Source organism: Metarhizium robertsii (genome assembly GCF_000187425.2).
Source record: "Metarhizium robertsii ARSEF 23 chromosome Unknown MAA_Scf_4, whole genome shotgun sequence".
NCBI classification, from domain to species: domain Eukaryota; kingdom Fungi; phylum Ascomycota; class Sordariomycetes; order Hypocreales; family Clavicipitaceae; genus Metarhizium; species Metarhizium robertsii.
The window spans coordinates 1,040,998-1,053,943 of NW_011942182.1; the positions used below are offsets into that span (position 1 = coordinate 1,040,998).

The 12,946-nt window shown below is 51.3% G+C and overlaps 4 protein-coding genes across 4 annotated transcripts; 2 read left to right on the forward strand and 2 right to left on the reverse strand.

Annotated features, from left to right (window-relative positions):
- Positions 1-1,680: 1,680 nt before the first annotated feature.
- On the reverse strand, positions 1,681-2,372 carry MAA_11068 (uncharacterized protein; the record flags this gene model as incomplete). The annotated part of the gene is made up of 2 exons (XM_011413034.1): positions 1,681-1,784; positions 1,829-2,372. The coding sequence occupies 2 exons, from the start codon at positions 2,370-2,372 to the stop codon at positions 1,681-1,683; spliced, it is 648 nt and encodes a 215-aa protein (XP_011411336.1).
- A 1,898-nt stretch (positions 2,373-4,270) lies between these two features.
- On the forward strand, positions 4,271-4,757 carry MAA_08220 (uncharacterized protein; the record flags this gene model as incomplete). The annotated part of the gene is made up of 2 exons (XM_007826218.1): positions 4,271-4,561; positions 4,632-4,757. The coding sequence occupies 2 exons, from the start codon at positions 4,271-4,273 to the stop codon at positions 4,755-4,757; spliced, it is 417 nt and encodes a 138-aa protein (XP_007824409.1).
- An 898-nt stretch (positions 4,758-5,655) lies between these two features.
- Positions 5,656-8,525, reverse strand: MAA_08219 (vesicle coatamer complex, beta subunit; the record flags this gene model as incomplete). The annotated part of the gene is made up of 4 exons (XM_007826217.1): positions 5,656-6,643; positions 6,704-8,165; positions 8,246-8,330; positions 8,508-8,525. 4 exons carry the CDS (start codon positions 8,523-8,525, stop codon positions 5,656-5,658), a joined length of 2,553 nt encoding a protein of 850 aa, XP_007824408.1.
- Positions 8,526-10,867: 2,342 nt separating this feature from the next.
- On the forward strand, positions 10,868-12,926 carry MAA_08218 (serine/threonine-protein kinase; the record flags this gene model as incomplete). The annotated part of the gene is made up of 3 exons (XM_007826216.1): positions 10,868-11,009; positions 11,073-12,631; positions 12,720-12,926. 3 exons carry the CDS (start codon positions 10,868-10,870, stop codon positions 12,924-12,926), a joined length of 1,908 nt encoding a protein of 635 aa, XP_007824407.1.
- Positions 12,927-12,946: the final 20 nt, after the last annotated feature.

Below are 12,946 nucleotides of genomic sequence, written 5' to 3' on the forward strand. Positions count from 1 at the left end.
GAGTAAGCCCGCCGAGCAATTCATAGTTCTCAGAGATGGAAAGTAGTTCTCCATTTATTCATGGCTGCGACGCCTGCATTAATAGTGTGACTGTCTTGATTTTTCTAAGGTTAAGCAAAAAATACTAAATAACTAAAAAAATCACATACAACACTGGGTATTCGCTGGTCGTCACCGACCCAACTACTAATCCAGCGCTCGCTAGGTTATTCAGGGAGATCAGACGGGCTCCTAAGCTTTGCTAGCGGCTATGGTCGTATGTGAAAGTCAGGGCAGTTTATGCTGGCTATAAATCACGGGTTTGGGCTCGACACGAGTCAAATAACGTTGGGATGAGGTATTGAGCATGTTGGGGATTTGGAAAACGGCGACGAATGGGAGGATTGGTAATGTCCTGACATGGAACGGTCATGGGGATGGAGTTGGCAGTAATTGGTCCGCAGTGGTCTTGGCTAATTCTAAGAGACAACGAATACTCTGCCTCCCACTATCGACCGGCCGCAGCGAATGCGTTGTCTTTCCTAGTCCTAGTCGAAATTGTACCACAAAAAGGCACTCTTGGCCGGTGCTGGCTCTGCTGAGGTAGTGAACAAGAAGAGCTCTTTTCGCCTTCTCTAGACCGGATTTTGTTCATCATCGGCTTCCCGCAAGCTCTGATGACGGTCGTATAGGGTAAGAGCTTGACCAGTTTGCCTTGTATCTGCGCAACGGCCATGTGGGAAATCCTGGGCATCAAGTTCATCTTCAGAGTCGGAAACAGAAAATGAGATTATGGCTCGGCAGATTGATGTTTTTGGTGACCAGTAGGCGTCACAAGTTTACATGTGCAACAAGTCCTCAACCAGATCAGGTCTCTAGTTATCACGCGGCATAATGAAGTATCATCAACAGTCCAACGAGGTTGACTGGATGGGACCGCTTTGTCCCCGAATAAACTGGCTCCTTGGAATCGGTGCCAGCGAACAAGTCTCTCAACATCAGTTTAGCGACGCACAGTCCCTATAGTCTGACAGGTTCATCTGCCCTTATATGGGTTTGTGGAAACATTCGAAACGATAGAACCTAAACGCTCAGAATCAACCTTACAGAGAGGTGGGAAGTAAGAAGCTAACATGTCTATATCGAATGAGTGCAATTGGTAGTGTAGGTAACAACAAAACCTTTTAAATCGCATGGTGCTAACTATTATTATCACAACTATCGAAGCTGCAGCTAGCTATGGGTCAATTGAACAGTGAATTGGTCCTTGAGTTGAGATGACTAGCTGGGTTATTTAGACCTTCTTATAGTTGGAAGCAAGCTGCCTGCAGCAGCTATTTGAATTCTTGTAACGCGGCCAATACAGCTTGCTGTTTGATAGCTGCAGCCAATATCACATAGTTGCTGACATCATCCTCGTTGACAATTCTTTTCCCCAGTGCGTGATCCGTCCCCATAATCAGGGGTCTTTGATGTACAATACAATGTATATATGTAATAGATATTATCTCCTTCGTCAACGGAAAGAGGTGCATTATGTTTAAATACAGAAAAGAAGAAAAAAAAATTAAAGATTAAAGAATAAAGATATAGTTATTCTAATTAAATTACTAGCTCAAAAGTACGTTACATGGGGTAAAAACAGACGGGAGTACAAGTAGTTGTGTGCAATAGTCCCTCAGGTAGCAATAGGTTTCTGATTTACGCCGGATCTTGAATTGACTCAATACTCGAAAAGAACAAGGAGACTGAGCCTTTGGGAATGAAATCGGCGAAATCAGAACGCCACAGCACTCCAAGTTGATCTAAAATGCATCAGCTTTGTAACTTCAGGTATTGGAATACTTACAGACTGTGATGCCTTGGAGATCAAACTGCGGAAGTTCCTTAAAGCCAAATATAGAAGTGAAGGAGATGCGGAGACGGACTAATAAACCAACGGCGACAATTTCGTAGAGCCCCGTACAAGAGTAAAGGTCTTCCGTGTTAAATTTGAAAACAGCCTTTGCAATCTCACTGACCTCAGTCAAGAGTTTTGTCATTACCGGGCCCGTATAAGCAGGGTTCCTACCAAGGTAGTACGCATCAATGTTGATGGAGAGGCGGTGCATGATACGTTGGGTATCGTCAAGTATGAATTCTACTGGTCGCCGAAGATTGACTAAGCCATTGAGTTTAGACCGAAGACCGTCATCCAGTACTTTGGCGGTTCGAAGAATCTCGACAAAAACAACGTCCACGTCGTGTATCACCGTAAATTCTAGGTTGCGACAGCGGTTAAAATGGAATATCAGTAATTCTAGGTGGTCTTCGAAAGGCGGTCGGGGTTCTGGTCGCAGAATATAATCCAATATTCCAATCAAGAAGTTTGATGTTAGGCGCTGAAGATCCATGTCCAGCTTCTTGCCTGGGTTGTGAATTGTAGTGAGGACGATTAGTAAATGACGATGGCGGGATGAATTCTGATGGTTGGGTCATCAGCTCCAGTCCTCTTTTGTCCAAGTGGGGCTAGCTCCACACCAATCATATGCCCCGTAGTGAGCCAGCTGAATCACAGAATACGTTCGCGTACCAGGCACTACTTATTTAGTAGATACATACATGTATGTACATGTAGCCGGTTCACAGTACGGCCGTCCCCGATTGCAGGCTGAAAGCTGGAGCGCACGGCTCATAAATTGCTAGAGATCGATAACGATAGTCTGACAGGTTCATCTGCCCTTATGTACATGTGGGAAGCGCTCCACCGAGCTGAAGAGGCTTCATCAATCACCACAAAGTTTAGCTTGTTGACAGCAAAGCCGCATCTTGCACAATCATCAAACTCTGCGCTGTCGGAGGGCTCCCCTGAACAAGTCAATGCTAAACGAGGAATTGGTGCTCATGGAAATTGGCTCAATGGAAACTAGACAACAGTTGATATGTAATAGCAACACGTTGACCGAAGAGCTTGTCCACGCTCGACCCGGATCCAGCAGCAAATTGTGCTGTTGAAGCAAACACGAAATACGATGGCGGACAAAGGCAGAAGTTAGCCTGCTGCCCCAGTTGGGCGTAATTTCCCATTGTCCAAAAAAGGGGAACGTCTCTACGCCAAACCACATTGGTCCGAATGTCAAAAAGGCACAAACCACCGCGGGCAACATAACGTCTTGACTTTTCAATCTTCTCCACAATTAGAATCAGCTCGCCGCTTGGTGACCCTCCATCAACCAAGTGCCCCTGCATTCGAGGTAAGGCTGACCCGGCAGTCGCCAGGTTTCGATTGCCTCTCTGGAACAGGGCAGACTGGCCGTCAGGACTGAGACGGAGCCGCGCAGGCGAGAGGGACGAGCGGTATCCAACTCGGCTGGAAACATGGACGTCCACGGAGGACTATTGCATACACATATGGCATACCAACGTACAATGCCCACCTGCTGACCGTGGCTGTCAAACACGAGGCCATGTATGCGAATGTCATGGCTCAAAGGATCGACTGGCCTCCAGACCAATTTCCACTGCTTCGCCACGGGGAAGAAGTAATAATAGCAGTCTTGAAGCACAGCACCGTTCCCGGCACAGCGTTACCGGGAATGACCCTTGAGCAAAACCCCAGTATAGACTGCGGCTGGAAAACCTGGCGTCGAGCTAGGCGTGGCATGGCTTGCACCGCAATATCGCCAACCAAGCACGCTGACTACGTGTGGTGCCTGCTTTGGCCCTGTCCGGGGTAAAAACACGCCGTGTTTCCAAGTAGCCTGTGACGATGGTTGTTCGACTTACACGCTTTGATAGGGGGGCGGCCTCGTCAAGCACAAGCTGGGGTTGTGCAAGTCATGCCTCATGCTCCGTAGATCGAAATATCCACAGCTAGGCTGATCCTGTTTTTTCCTTCTTCCGGGAGTAAACTCTGAGCTGACACGCCCCGTGTATTTGGCAGTTTGGGTGCAAAATGACAAACCCCGAGGATATATCAAGACACCACCACGTCCCGTCAAGAGGAGTACCACACCCCTCCACGGACGATGCCATCTAGTGATTTCCGCTTCGGACCCCCGAGCCAAGTTTCCGGTACTCCATAGCCTGTCTAGCACGGCGGAGGCAGAGGCAGACACGCTGGCAGTCCAAACGGCGGACCCCATGGTGTTGAGCTGCTCCCAACCCGGACCCCTATATAAAGTCCGCCTTCCCCCAGCAACGACAGCACTTACCCCCTTTTCTTCCCCCCTATCCATATAATACTTGACACCATCTTCTATACCATAATTGCTTGCGGGCTCCGTCGCCAAGGTCCCCCCAACCCACCACGATGCAGACCAAGACCGTCCTCGCCGCCCTCGCCGGCACCGCCTTCGCGGCCAACCTCCAGCCCCGTCAGACTGACCTCGGCGCGGCCACCCAATGCCTCGACCTCCTCAAGACGATTCCAACCCCGCCCCCCGACCTGGTCAAGGAGTGGACGTCCAACCCCCCCAAGGACTACTGCTCCATCTCCATCCCCGCCAGCCTCAGCAAGGACTGGTCCAGCTACACCTCGTCGGCCTCGTCCTGGGTCAAAGCCCACTCCAGCGACCTGGCCAAGTGCCCCGGCGCCGGGCAGGTCACGGCCAAGAGCCCCCTCGACTGCAAGGCCGGCAGCGGCAGCGGCACCCAGGCCACTGCCCACCCAGGCCACTGCCACCGGCGGCTCTGCCACCGGCGCCAGCCAGCCTACCAAGACTGGAGGTGCTTCCCGCGAGACCGGCGTGGCCTTTGCTGCCGTTGCCGCCGCCGGCTTCGCCCTGGCTGCCTTGTAAAACGGGGATGGAAAGATGATCAGGGGGGATGGGGCGTGGCAGCGGGCGACTGAGAGGATGGCGTTGTATTTTACGGCGTCTGTATTTTATGCCCAGTGTAAATAGAAGAATGGTAGCGTGGCAGGGGGGCTGAATTTACCGTCTTGTCGGGATATCGGAGAGTTTCTGATGCACTTGATTCCTTGGTGAACACTGAACAATGGGACAGGATTTGAGAATCAGGTGTTAGTGCTAGTGATCTGACGGGTTATCAATGTATGCGGTATCAAACATTATGATAATAAAGGCGGGGTATTGTATTTCGTCTTCTAAATCACAGGGACAACGGCTGTTTTGCGTACTGGCCAAGCTTCAATTTCGTCATGCTGTAAGCGAATAAGGCGTCAACAGGCCTTGTCGCCCAAGAAACATTTAATAAATGCATTAATGAGAGCTAGACGTCTCCCCAGGTGGATAACAAGTGTACTCAAGTAGCCATTACAAGACACGTGCGGGTAGAGAAGGATCTGTTCTAGTATCCTGTTGGGCGAAACACTCTGAAGTTGTAATCTGCTTCACGGCCAATCGCTCACTTGCCAACGAACACCTCAAACGCCTCAAACGCCTCGAACGAGGGCATCCTTTTGGAGCCAGCCGAATAGGAGTCGTGAACAAGCATCGACTCGGGTACTCTCAACCAAACTATGGTGTATGAGCCCATCATCTTTCCCTTGCATTGCAATACATCATCACACACGCTGGCACCTCGCTGGAATTGTCCGTTTTAACTTGTTGAATTACGTTGAATCATCCCATGCCACCACAGCGGGCACACCAGGACTCTATTGACCTTTTTCTGCCACTGCATCTAACAAAAAGAAATTCATACGATCATTTCGCCTATTTGAACCCCTCCTTTTTACTCCTCTTCCTCGCCCTCTCCCTCTTCCTCCGCCTCTGCCTCCGTTTTCTCTTGTTTCTCGGTCCCAGCTTCGTCTTGCTCGCCGTTTGTTTCCGCCAAATTATTCGCTGCTGAGCCGCCCTCAGTCTCAGCCTTTAGCCACGCATCCCATTCAGGGAACAAGTCACCGTCATCCTCGGGAACTCCAACAAGTTTCGCTACTCGGCCCTTCTTAGACTTCTCCAAACTCTCCTTCCAGTCCTTCACAATGGGCTTGGTCAAGCTCGGCTTGTATGTTTGTGAGAAAAGAACAGCCTCGGCCAGTCGTCCCGTCTTGGTCAAAATGTCGGCGCACTGGTCGACGTCACCCAAGAGCCATGAGCAAGAAAAGGCAATGTTGTGAGAGTTCGCTTCCTGTGCTTGCTTCGCAAGAGTTGCCAGGCCTTCCCTGTCACCAGTAGATGAGTGGAGGAGAAGCAGTGAGCCCAGATCCTTGGCGTGAGTAAAGCACTCAGCGGCCAAAGCCACATCCCATGCAGCCAGGGCAGAATCTCCCACTGTCTTCCACTTGTGCTCCACATCAGCGGCGCGGGCCAGCTCCAGGGCCGTATCCAGCTGGTTCAATGCCAGTGCAAGATCAAACTTGTGCTCAGGGTCCGTGGCAACTTCCAACGCCAGCTCCTTGTGACCCTGTCCCTCGAGGAATCTCGCAATCTTGTTAAGCTGATCGTTGGGAATGGTGGGTAGCAGCTCGGCAGCCGTTTCCATGTCTTCTCGAAGAACCAAAGTCTGGTACTCAAGAACGGGAAGTGAGAGGCCAAACGATGTGACGTTGACATCCTTGTCGGCCAAATAGATTTTGGAGTCTCGCTGGATGTAGCCCAGGATATACATGGGCTTGTCAAAATGTGATACGGTGTACGTCTGGTCGCCAACCAAATAATTCAAGCGGTTGGTGCTGTTGGTGTAGAGGAAGCAGTCTCCAACCCATTCACCAGTTCGGACACTGTAATTCAATCATTAGCCACCCTGGGTCCTCTTCGTTTGATTTCAAGTCCAGACTTACGTTTCGCTAATATCAGTAATGACCTCGAAGGCCGACTCAACCCCGTCATCCTCTATCTGGCCGGACTGGACAGCTTCGATATAGCTTTCTCGAGAAAATCTCAGGACATAGCAGCTGTCTTCGCAAGCAATGGCAACCAATTCTCCACTCTCTGACCAGTAAACATGTTTTGGCTCGACTTCAATTCTTCGCACCAAGCCACCAGTTGCCCAGTCAAAGAATGAGATGCCACCCTGGCCAGTAACACCCAGAAGAATGCCACCGGTAAGACCATCAGCCTGGAAGCCGACATCGAGACCGCCGCTCTTTTCAACAAAATTTTTGTAAATTTTGACACTCATTGCTGACTCGCGAATGGCAAAGTCGTTGCTGTTCTCCTTGGAGCCCCAGACAAAGTCCAAGGCAGATCCGAACGCCTTGTTGCGCCATGCTAGAGCTGTGTAGATGATATACTCGCCATCGCCACAAACTGCGACAAAACGGCCGTTTGGCGAGTGAATCAAAGTCTGAGGGTACACTTCACAAGTTCCAAGGTCCTTGGTGGGGAGCGAGATGGGATCATTGTCCTTGAGGGAGGCATCTCCCTTGATGATGGAAGACACGACCTCGTTATGTCTGGCCCAGATAAGCTTGCCAGACGCATCCATAGAGACAGCAGGCTCCTCTCGGCCCAGTTTGACCACGACAGCACCATCGTCGTAGCCGACAGCAATTCCTTGCTTGCCCTTCTGGTAAGAGACACACCAAGCGCGCTCCAGGCTGTAGTTCAAAGATTGCTCGAATCGATAGGTGTTGGCATGCCAGATTCGGATGGTCCCGTCCTCGGAACCGGAAACGATGACGGGAAGTTCTGGGTGGTAGCAAGCAAAGGAGACATTGTTGGTGTGGCCTTCGAGCGTGGCAATCAGGGACTTGGTGGTGTAGTCCCAGACCTTGACAGTTCGATCGTCAGAAGTAGTGAGAAGATAAGGCTTGTCGGAGTGAGGGTAGTAGTCGACGTGGTTCACGCCCTTGCTCTCGTGAGCTTCCAATGTGAAGTTGGCGGTTGACGAGCCCAAGCTCCATATCTTGACAGTTCGATCCAAGCACGCAGAGGCAAAAGTATTTGTATCCTTGGGATTGATGGCAATACCCATGACATAGTGGCTGTGGCCCTCGAACACCTGAACACACTTCCAACCCTTGTCCCAATCCCAGAGCTTAATCGTCATATCGTCAGAGGCGGTCAAGATGAATGGAAGAGTTGGATGAACCGCGATTGCGCGAATGTAGTCGGGGTGTGCCTCGAATTGTGCCACTTTTTCCGACGTGTTGTAATTGTAGACGCGTATTTGGAAATCATCTGAGCCGCAGACAATCCAGTTCTTGCGTGCGACGAATCGACCAGCTCGAACAGGCACCTCGGTAAGCTCGAAAGTCTTGACCGTTTGCTGAGTCTCATACGACCAAATGTAGACATGGCCTAGGATTGGGGAGAAGAATAAGTATACGCAAGTTCGGGGGGGACGATTGGTCGTGCCTATATGGGGGTTAAATGCCTACCGCTGTAGAGTGTGGTGAGGATCCATGGCTCCTGGGGGTGGAAGTCGACGCCTTTCACTCGCTCACTGCGAGCATACAGCTGACGCTATAAACAACACAATTCCAGGTCAGCGATTTTTGCTCCTACGTCTGTGGTCTATTCCGAAAAGATAATTTCTGGCCGCGAGAGGCAGTGGAAGTGCGGAGTGAACCAGGGAGCTCGAGGTCCAGCTTTTGGCGTCCGCAGAAGAGGTCCATTACAGTATTTAAACAGGCAACTAACCTTGACGTCGAGCTTCATGATGCCAATATGTATCGCACACGATCAATGGCTGTCGCCAGGGTCGAAGCAGTCGGCAGGGACGAGGAAGTTGTGTCGCTGGCGGGGTGGAAAGGACGGGGTTGTTGATATCGTGGCAGCCACCATGCGAGTGTATGGACAATGCGTGATGAGAAGAGTTGGCGCAATTTATTCAAGGGGTTGTAACGGCAGGACTCGCACGGAGAGAGCAGGATGGCGCTGCGGCATCGACAGAGTGGCAGGTTGGCAAATCGGCAGCGGGCGCAGACGATGCTCGGGTTGGCAGCGAGACTACGTTTGGCTCGAAGTCGAACAAGGGAGCTTCGTCGAAAATGTGTCCAATGTGTCCCAGCCGTTGTCACACTGGCTGATCGCAATGGGTTGTGCCAGGCTGGCACCTGTGCATGGGCCAATGAGATCGGGTTCCCTGGGCCTGGAATGTCAGGTATCAACCCCCTTTTAGCGCGGAGCGACCTCGACCACCTGAACGTCTGTCTATTACGCACTCCGATCATGCAGTCAAGTCACCTAAAGTTACTGGAGATGCTTCACTCGAATATCAATAACATCCAATCTGCTGTTGCAGCGTGCGATCGGCTTTGATTCTGAGGGCCGTGTAACCAACTGATGGCATGTTGGGCACAAGTGGCTTCTGGGGCACTCGCCGTGATTTCCCATGTCCGTCCGTACGAAAACCCCTCGTGAATTTAGATGATGAGAAAAATAGGTCGTATCCGGCCCCAGAGCTAATAATCTCCTGTCGGGTGTAGCTTCAAGCATCAAGATCGGAACTTCACTGTACTCATGAGCTGGCGGTCTAGGGTAGTGCGATATCCGCCGTCCCCCGTTACACTCTGGAAGCATGCTTTACGTAGGGCCAGCCGTGTCATATGTCCCAAGAAAAGCAGCCGTGCAGCCAATAGCGTAGTCACAGTTCTATCTCGGGACACACTCAAACCTGACATACATATCGCCTCGCTCAGGGGTTTAGTCATCGCGGTCCCGCTCGAGATGACCCAGTGCCACGTTCGTGCAGGACCTCAGACGAGAGTACACGCACTGTAGACAGAGTACCAAATAGTAGTAAAAAAGGGGAAGAAAGACGCTGACCACTGTGCGAATTACAAAGATAAAGGTAGTTCCATATCCACGTGCTGCGCCATCTTCGGTCTGGGCATTGACAGCATTGACGGCATTGATAGGCGCTGCCCCTCCAACATGAACAGCCATCGCGAGACGAGACACGACACTCCAGCTGGCCAGGACGCTGCTTCGCCTCATTTGATTACCCAAGCCATTGTCTGGTGTGCGCTACGTATCCTCCGTGCTAAGCAAGTCACGGGCCATTAAGTCGGCGCAGTTTAATTGACGCTTGACGACTTGACAAGTCAATTCTAAAGTTGGCACGCTGCAGCGCCGGGGTCGCCTGTCAATGCCCCGAGCATTACGAACCAAGGCCTCGCCTCTCGACATCTTTTCATGTCAAGTATTAAATAAAGTTTGGTTGCTCGTACATTGAAACTCCTTGACGTGCCTGCGCCATTTCTTTCCCTCCCCCCCTCTATTGTCTTCTGGATTGTACGGATTCCTCTTCTCCGGCTCTCGAGTACAGAAGAACTACCACTACCACCGCCAGTGTCCAATACCCGCAAACATTGAAACCAGTGGCTTTGCCCGTCACCACCAAGCGTAGAGTCTAATAAGACCAGACCGGGCCGGACCAGTCCACTTGTGCTGAGCATTGAAGTGCTCAAGCGCCCCAAGTGTTCACTTGCCCGCTCCAGTCAGCGACCGTCTTGAGCAAGGGCCGTCTGGTGTCTGCGGGGTTGCGGGAGCCTCTGTCTCCAGTCTGCTTCTGTCTCTGGCTGTGGTGCAGCAATCATCTGGACCGTCTGCCAAACCACGCATCCAGTCCACATCAGCGTCGGCCTTTCTTCCTTACTCCGTCCAACCAGTATTCCACCCACGCCTTCGCCTCTGTCTCCCGCCATCAGCAACCCGGCTTGTCTGCAGGCCCTTGACCTTCTCACTCCAGCTGGTGGCCGAAGATTAAACTCGCCCCCGATTTCTACGCCTAGGGCTCCTTAAGAGGATACCCTTGCCACCAGACCAACTCTCAGATTCTGTCTTACACTCTCGACACCGCGAGACAGACCTTGTCCGACCCCGACGAGTGCTGATATCCACGCCGTGATAACTGCCATGTCTTGGAAGCTCACTAAGAGTTAGTATCTCCTCCAACGCATTCCATGCTTGGGGAATTGAAGTGCCACCCTTTTGCTCGTCATGCAACACCTCCCGACGTCATCCGTTTGAATCCCTTTTCGGACCAAATGCTTACCATGGCTACAGAGCTCAAGGAGACCCATTTAGGGACTCTGAGCCCCTTTGCTCGATCGCCGTCCACCTCGACCATCACGGAGAAAGATGACAAGACACCATCAGCCTCCGGCGCCGTCACTCCGACCACAGAGAGCGCCATCGGTAAGCAGTGACAAGCCGCTTCCCTTTGATCCAACTTCTTGCCCTAATATGCACCCGATCCAGCCGCTTCAGAAGCCATGGCTCAGGCACCCGTCGTCACACCACCGAAGCCCGGCATTTTGGTTGTAACACTCCACGAGGGCCAAGGATTTTCATTGCCAGAGTCACATCGAAACGCCTTCACCTCACAGCATCAAGGATCGCTATCTACCAGCAATGCGGCGTCTAGCGTTGCCGGCTCTGTTCGGCCCTCATCTTCTCAACGAGTCGCCGGATCATTTATAAACGGATCTGCCCGACCACACTCGTCAGCAGGAGGGTTTGGAGGCATTCCCACCAAACACGGCCGTATTTCGGGCAAGTATATGCCATATGCCCTTCTCGATTTCGACAAGGTCCAGGTGTTTGTGAATTCGGTCGACGGCAACCCCGAGAATCCACTCTGGGCAGGCGGAAATACTCAATACAAGTTTGACGTTTCGCGAGTGACAGAGCTCGTCATTCACCTCTACTTGAGAAATCCCAGTGCAGGCCCTGGGGCCGGTCGCAGTCAAGATATTTTCTTGGGTGTTGCCAGGATCAACCCAAAATTTGAAGAGAGGCACCCCTACGTCGAGGACCCCAAGGCGAGCAAGAAAGATCGAGAGAAGGCGGCCGCTGAACACGCACAACGCCACAAAGGTGACGGCCACAGCGGTGTCGAGTGGGTTGATATCCAATTTGGCACTGGAAAGATCAAGGTTGGTGTTGAATACGTCGAAACCCGCGCGGGTAAACTCAAGATTGAAGACTTTGAGCTGCTCAAGGTAGTCGGAAAGGGCAGTTTTGGCAAGGTCATGCAGGTTCGCAAGAAAGATACGAATCGTATCTATGCCCTCAAGACTATTCGAAAGGCACACATCATTTCCCGATCTGAAGTTGCTCACACTCTAGCTGAGCGGTCTGTGCTGGCGCAGATCAATAATCCTTTCATTGTACCTCTTAAATTCAGTTTTCAGTCGCCTGAGAAGCTGTACTTTGTCCTTGCTTTCGTCAACGGCGGAGAGCTATTTTACCATTTACAGAAGGAGCATCGTTTTGATGTAAACAGAGCTAGGTTCTACACGGCGGAATTACTTTGCGCCTTGGAATGTTTACATGGATTCAGTGTTATTTACCGCGATCTTAAGCCTGAGAATATCTTGCTTGATTACCAGGGCCACATTGCGCTCTGTGACTTTGGTCTTTGCAAGCTCGATATGAAGGATGAAGACCGTACCAACACCTTCTGTGGCACTCCCGAATACTTGGCCCCGGAATTGCTCATGGGCAAGGGATACAACAAGACAGTTGACTGGTGGACACTCGGGGTTTTGCTGTACGAGATGTTGACGGGTCTGCCGCCATTCTATGACGAAAACACCAACGAGATGTACCGCAAGATTCTATCTGAACCGCTCCACTTCTCTGATATCGTACCCCCGGCTGCCAAAGATCTTCTCATTAAGCTCTTGAACCGAGACCCCGAAGAGCGTCTAGGTGCCAATGGCTCCGCTGAGATCAAAGCACACCCCTTCTTCCATGCTATTGACTGGCGCAAGCTGCTGCAGCGCAAGTACGAGCCTACATTTAAGCCCAGTGTTGTAAGTGACAACTCCACCAAAAAAACAACCTCAAAATATCTGCTCTGTACTCTATGAATCACTCCGAACTCCGACTAACTAGTCGCAGGCTGACGCCTTGGACACTATTAACTTTGATCCGGATTTCACTAGAGAGGCACCCCAGGATTCATATGTGGAAGGACCAATGTTGTCACAAACCATGCAAAACCAGTTCCAAGGGTTTAGCTACAATCGGCCGATTGCTGGACTTGGAGATGCCGGCGGCAGTGTGAGCGATCCGTCATTTGTGGGCAGTATTCAAGATCAACGATAAAAAATGATTCTCGATACATC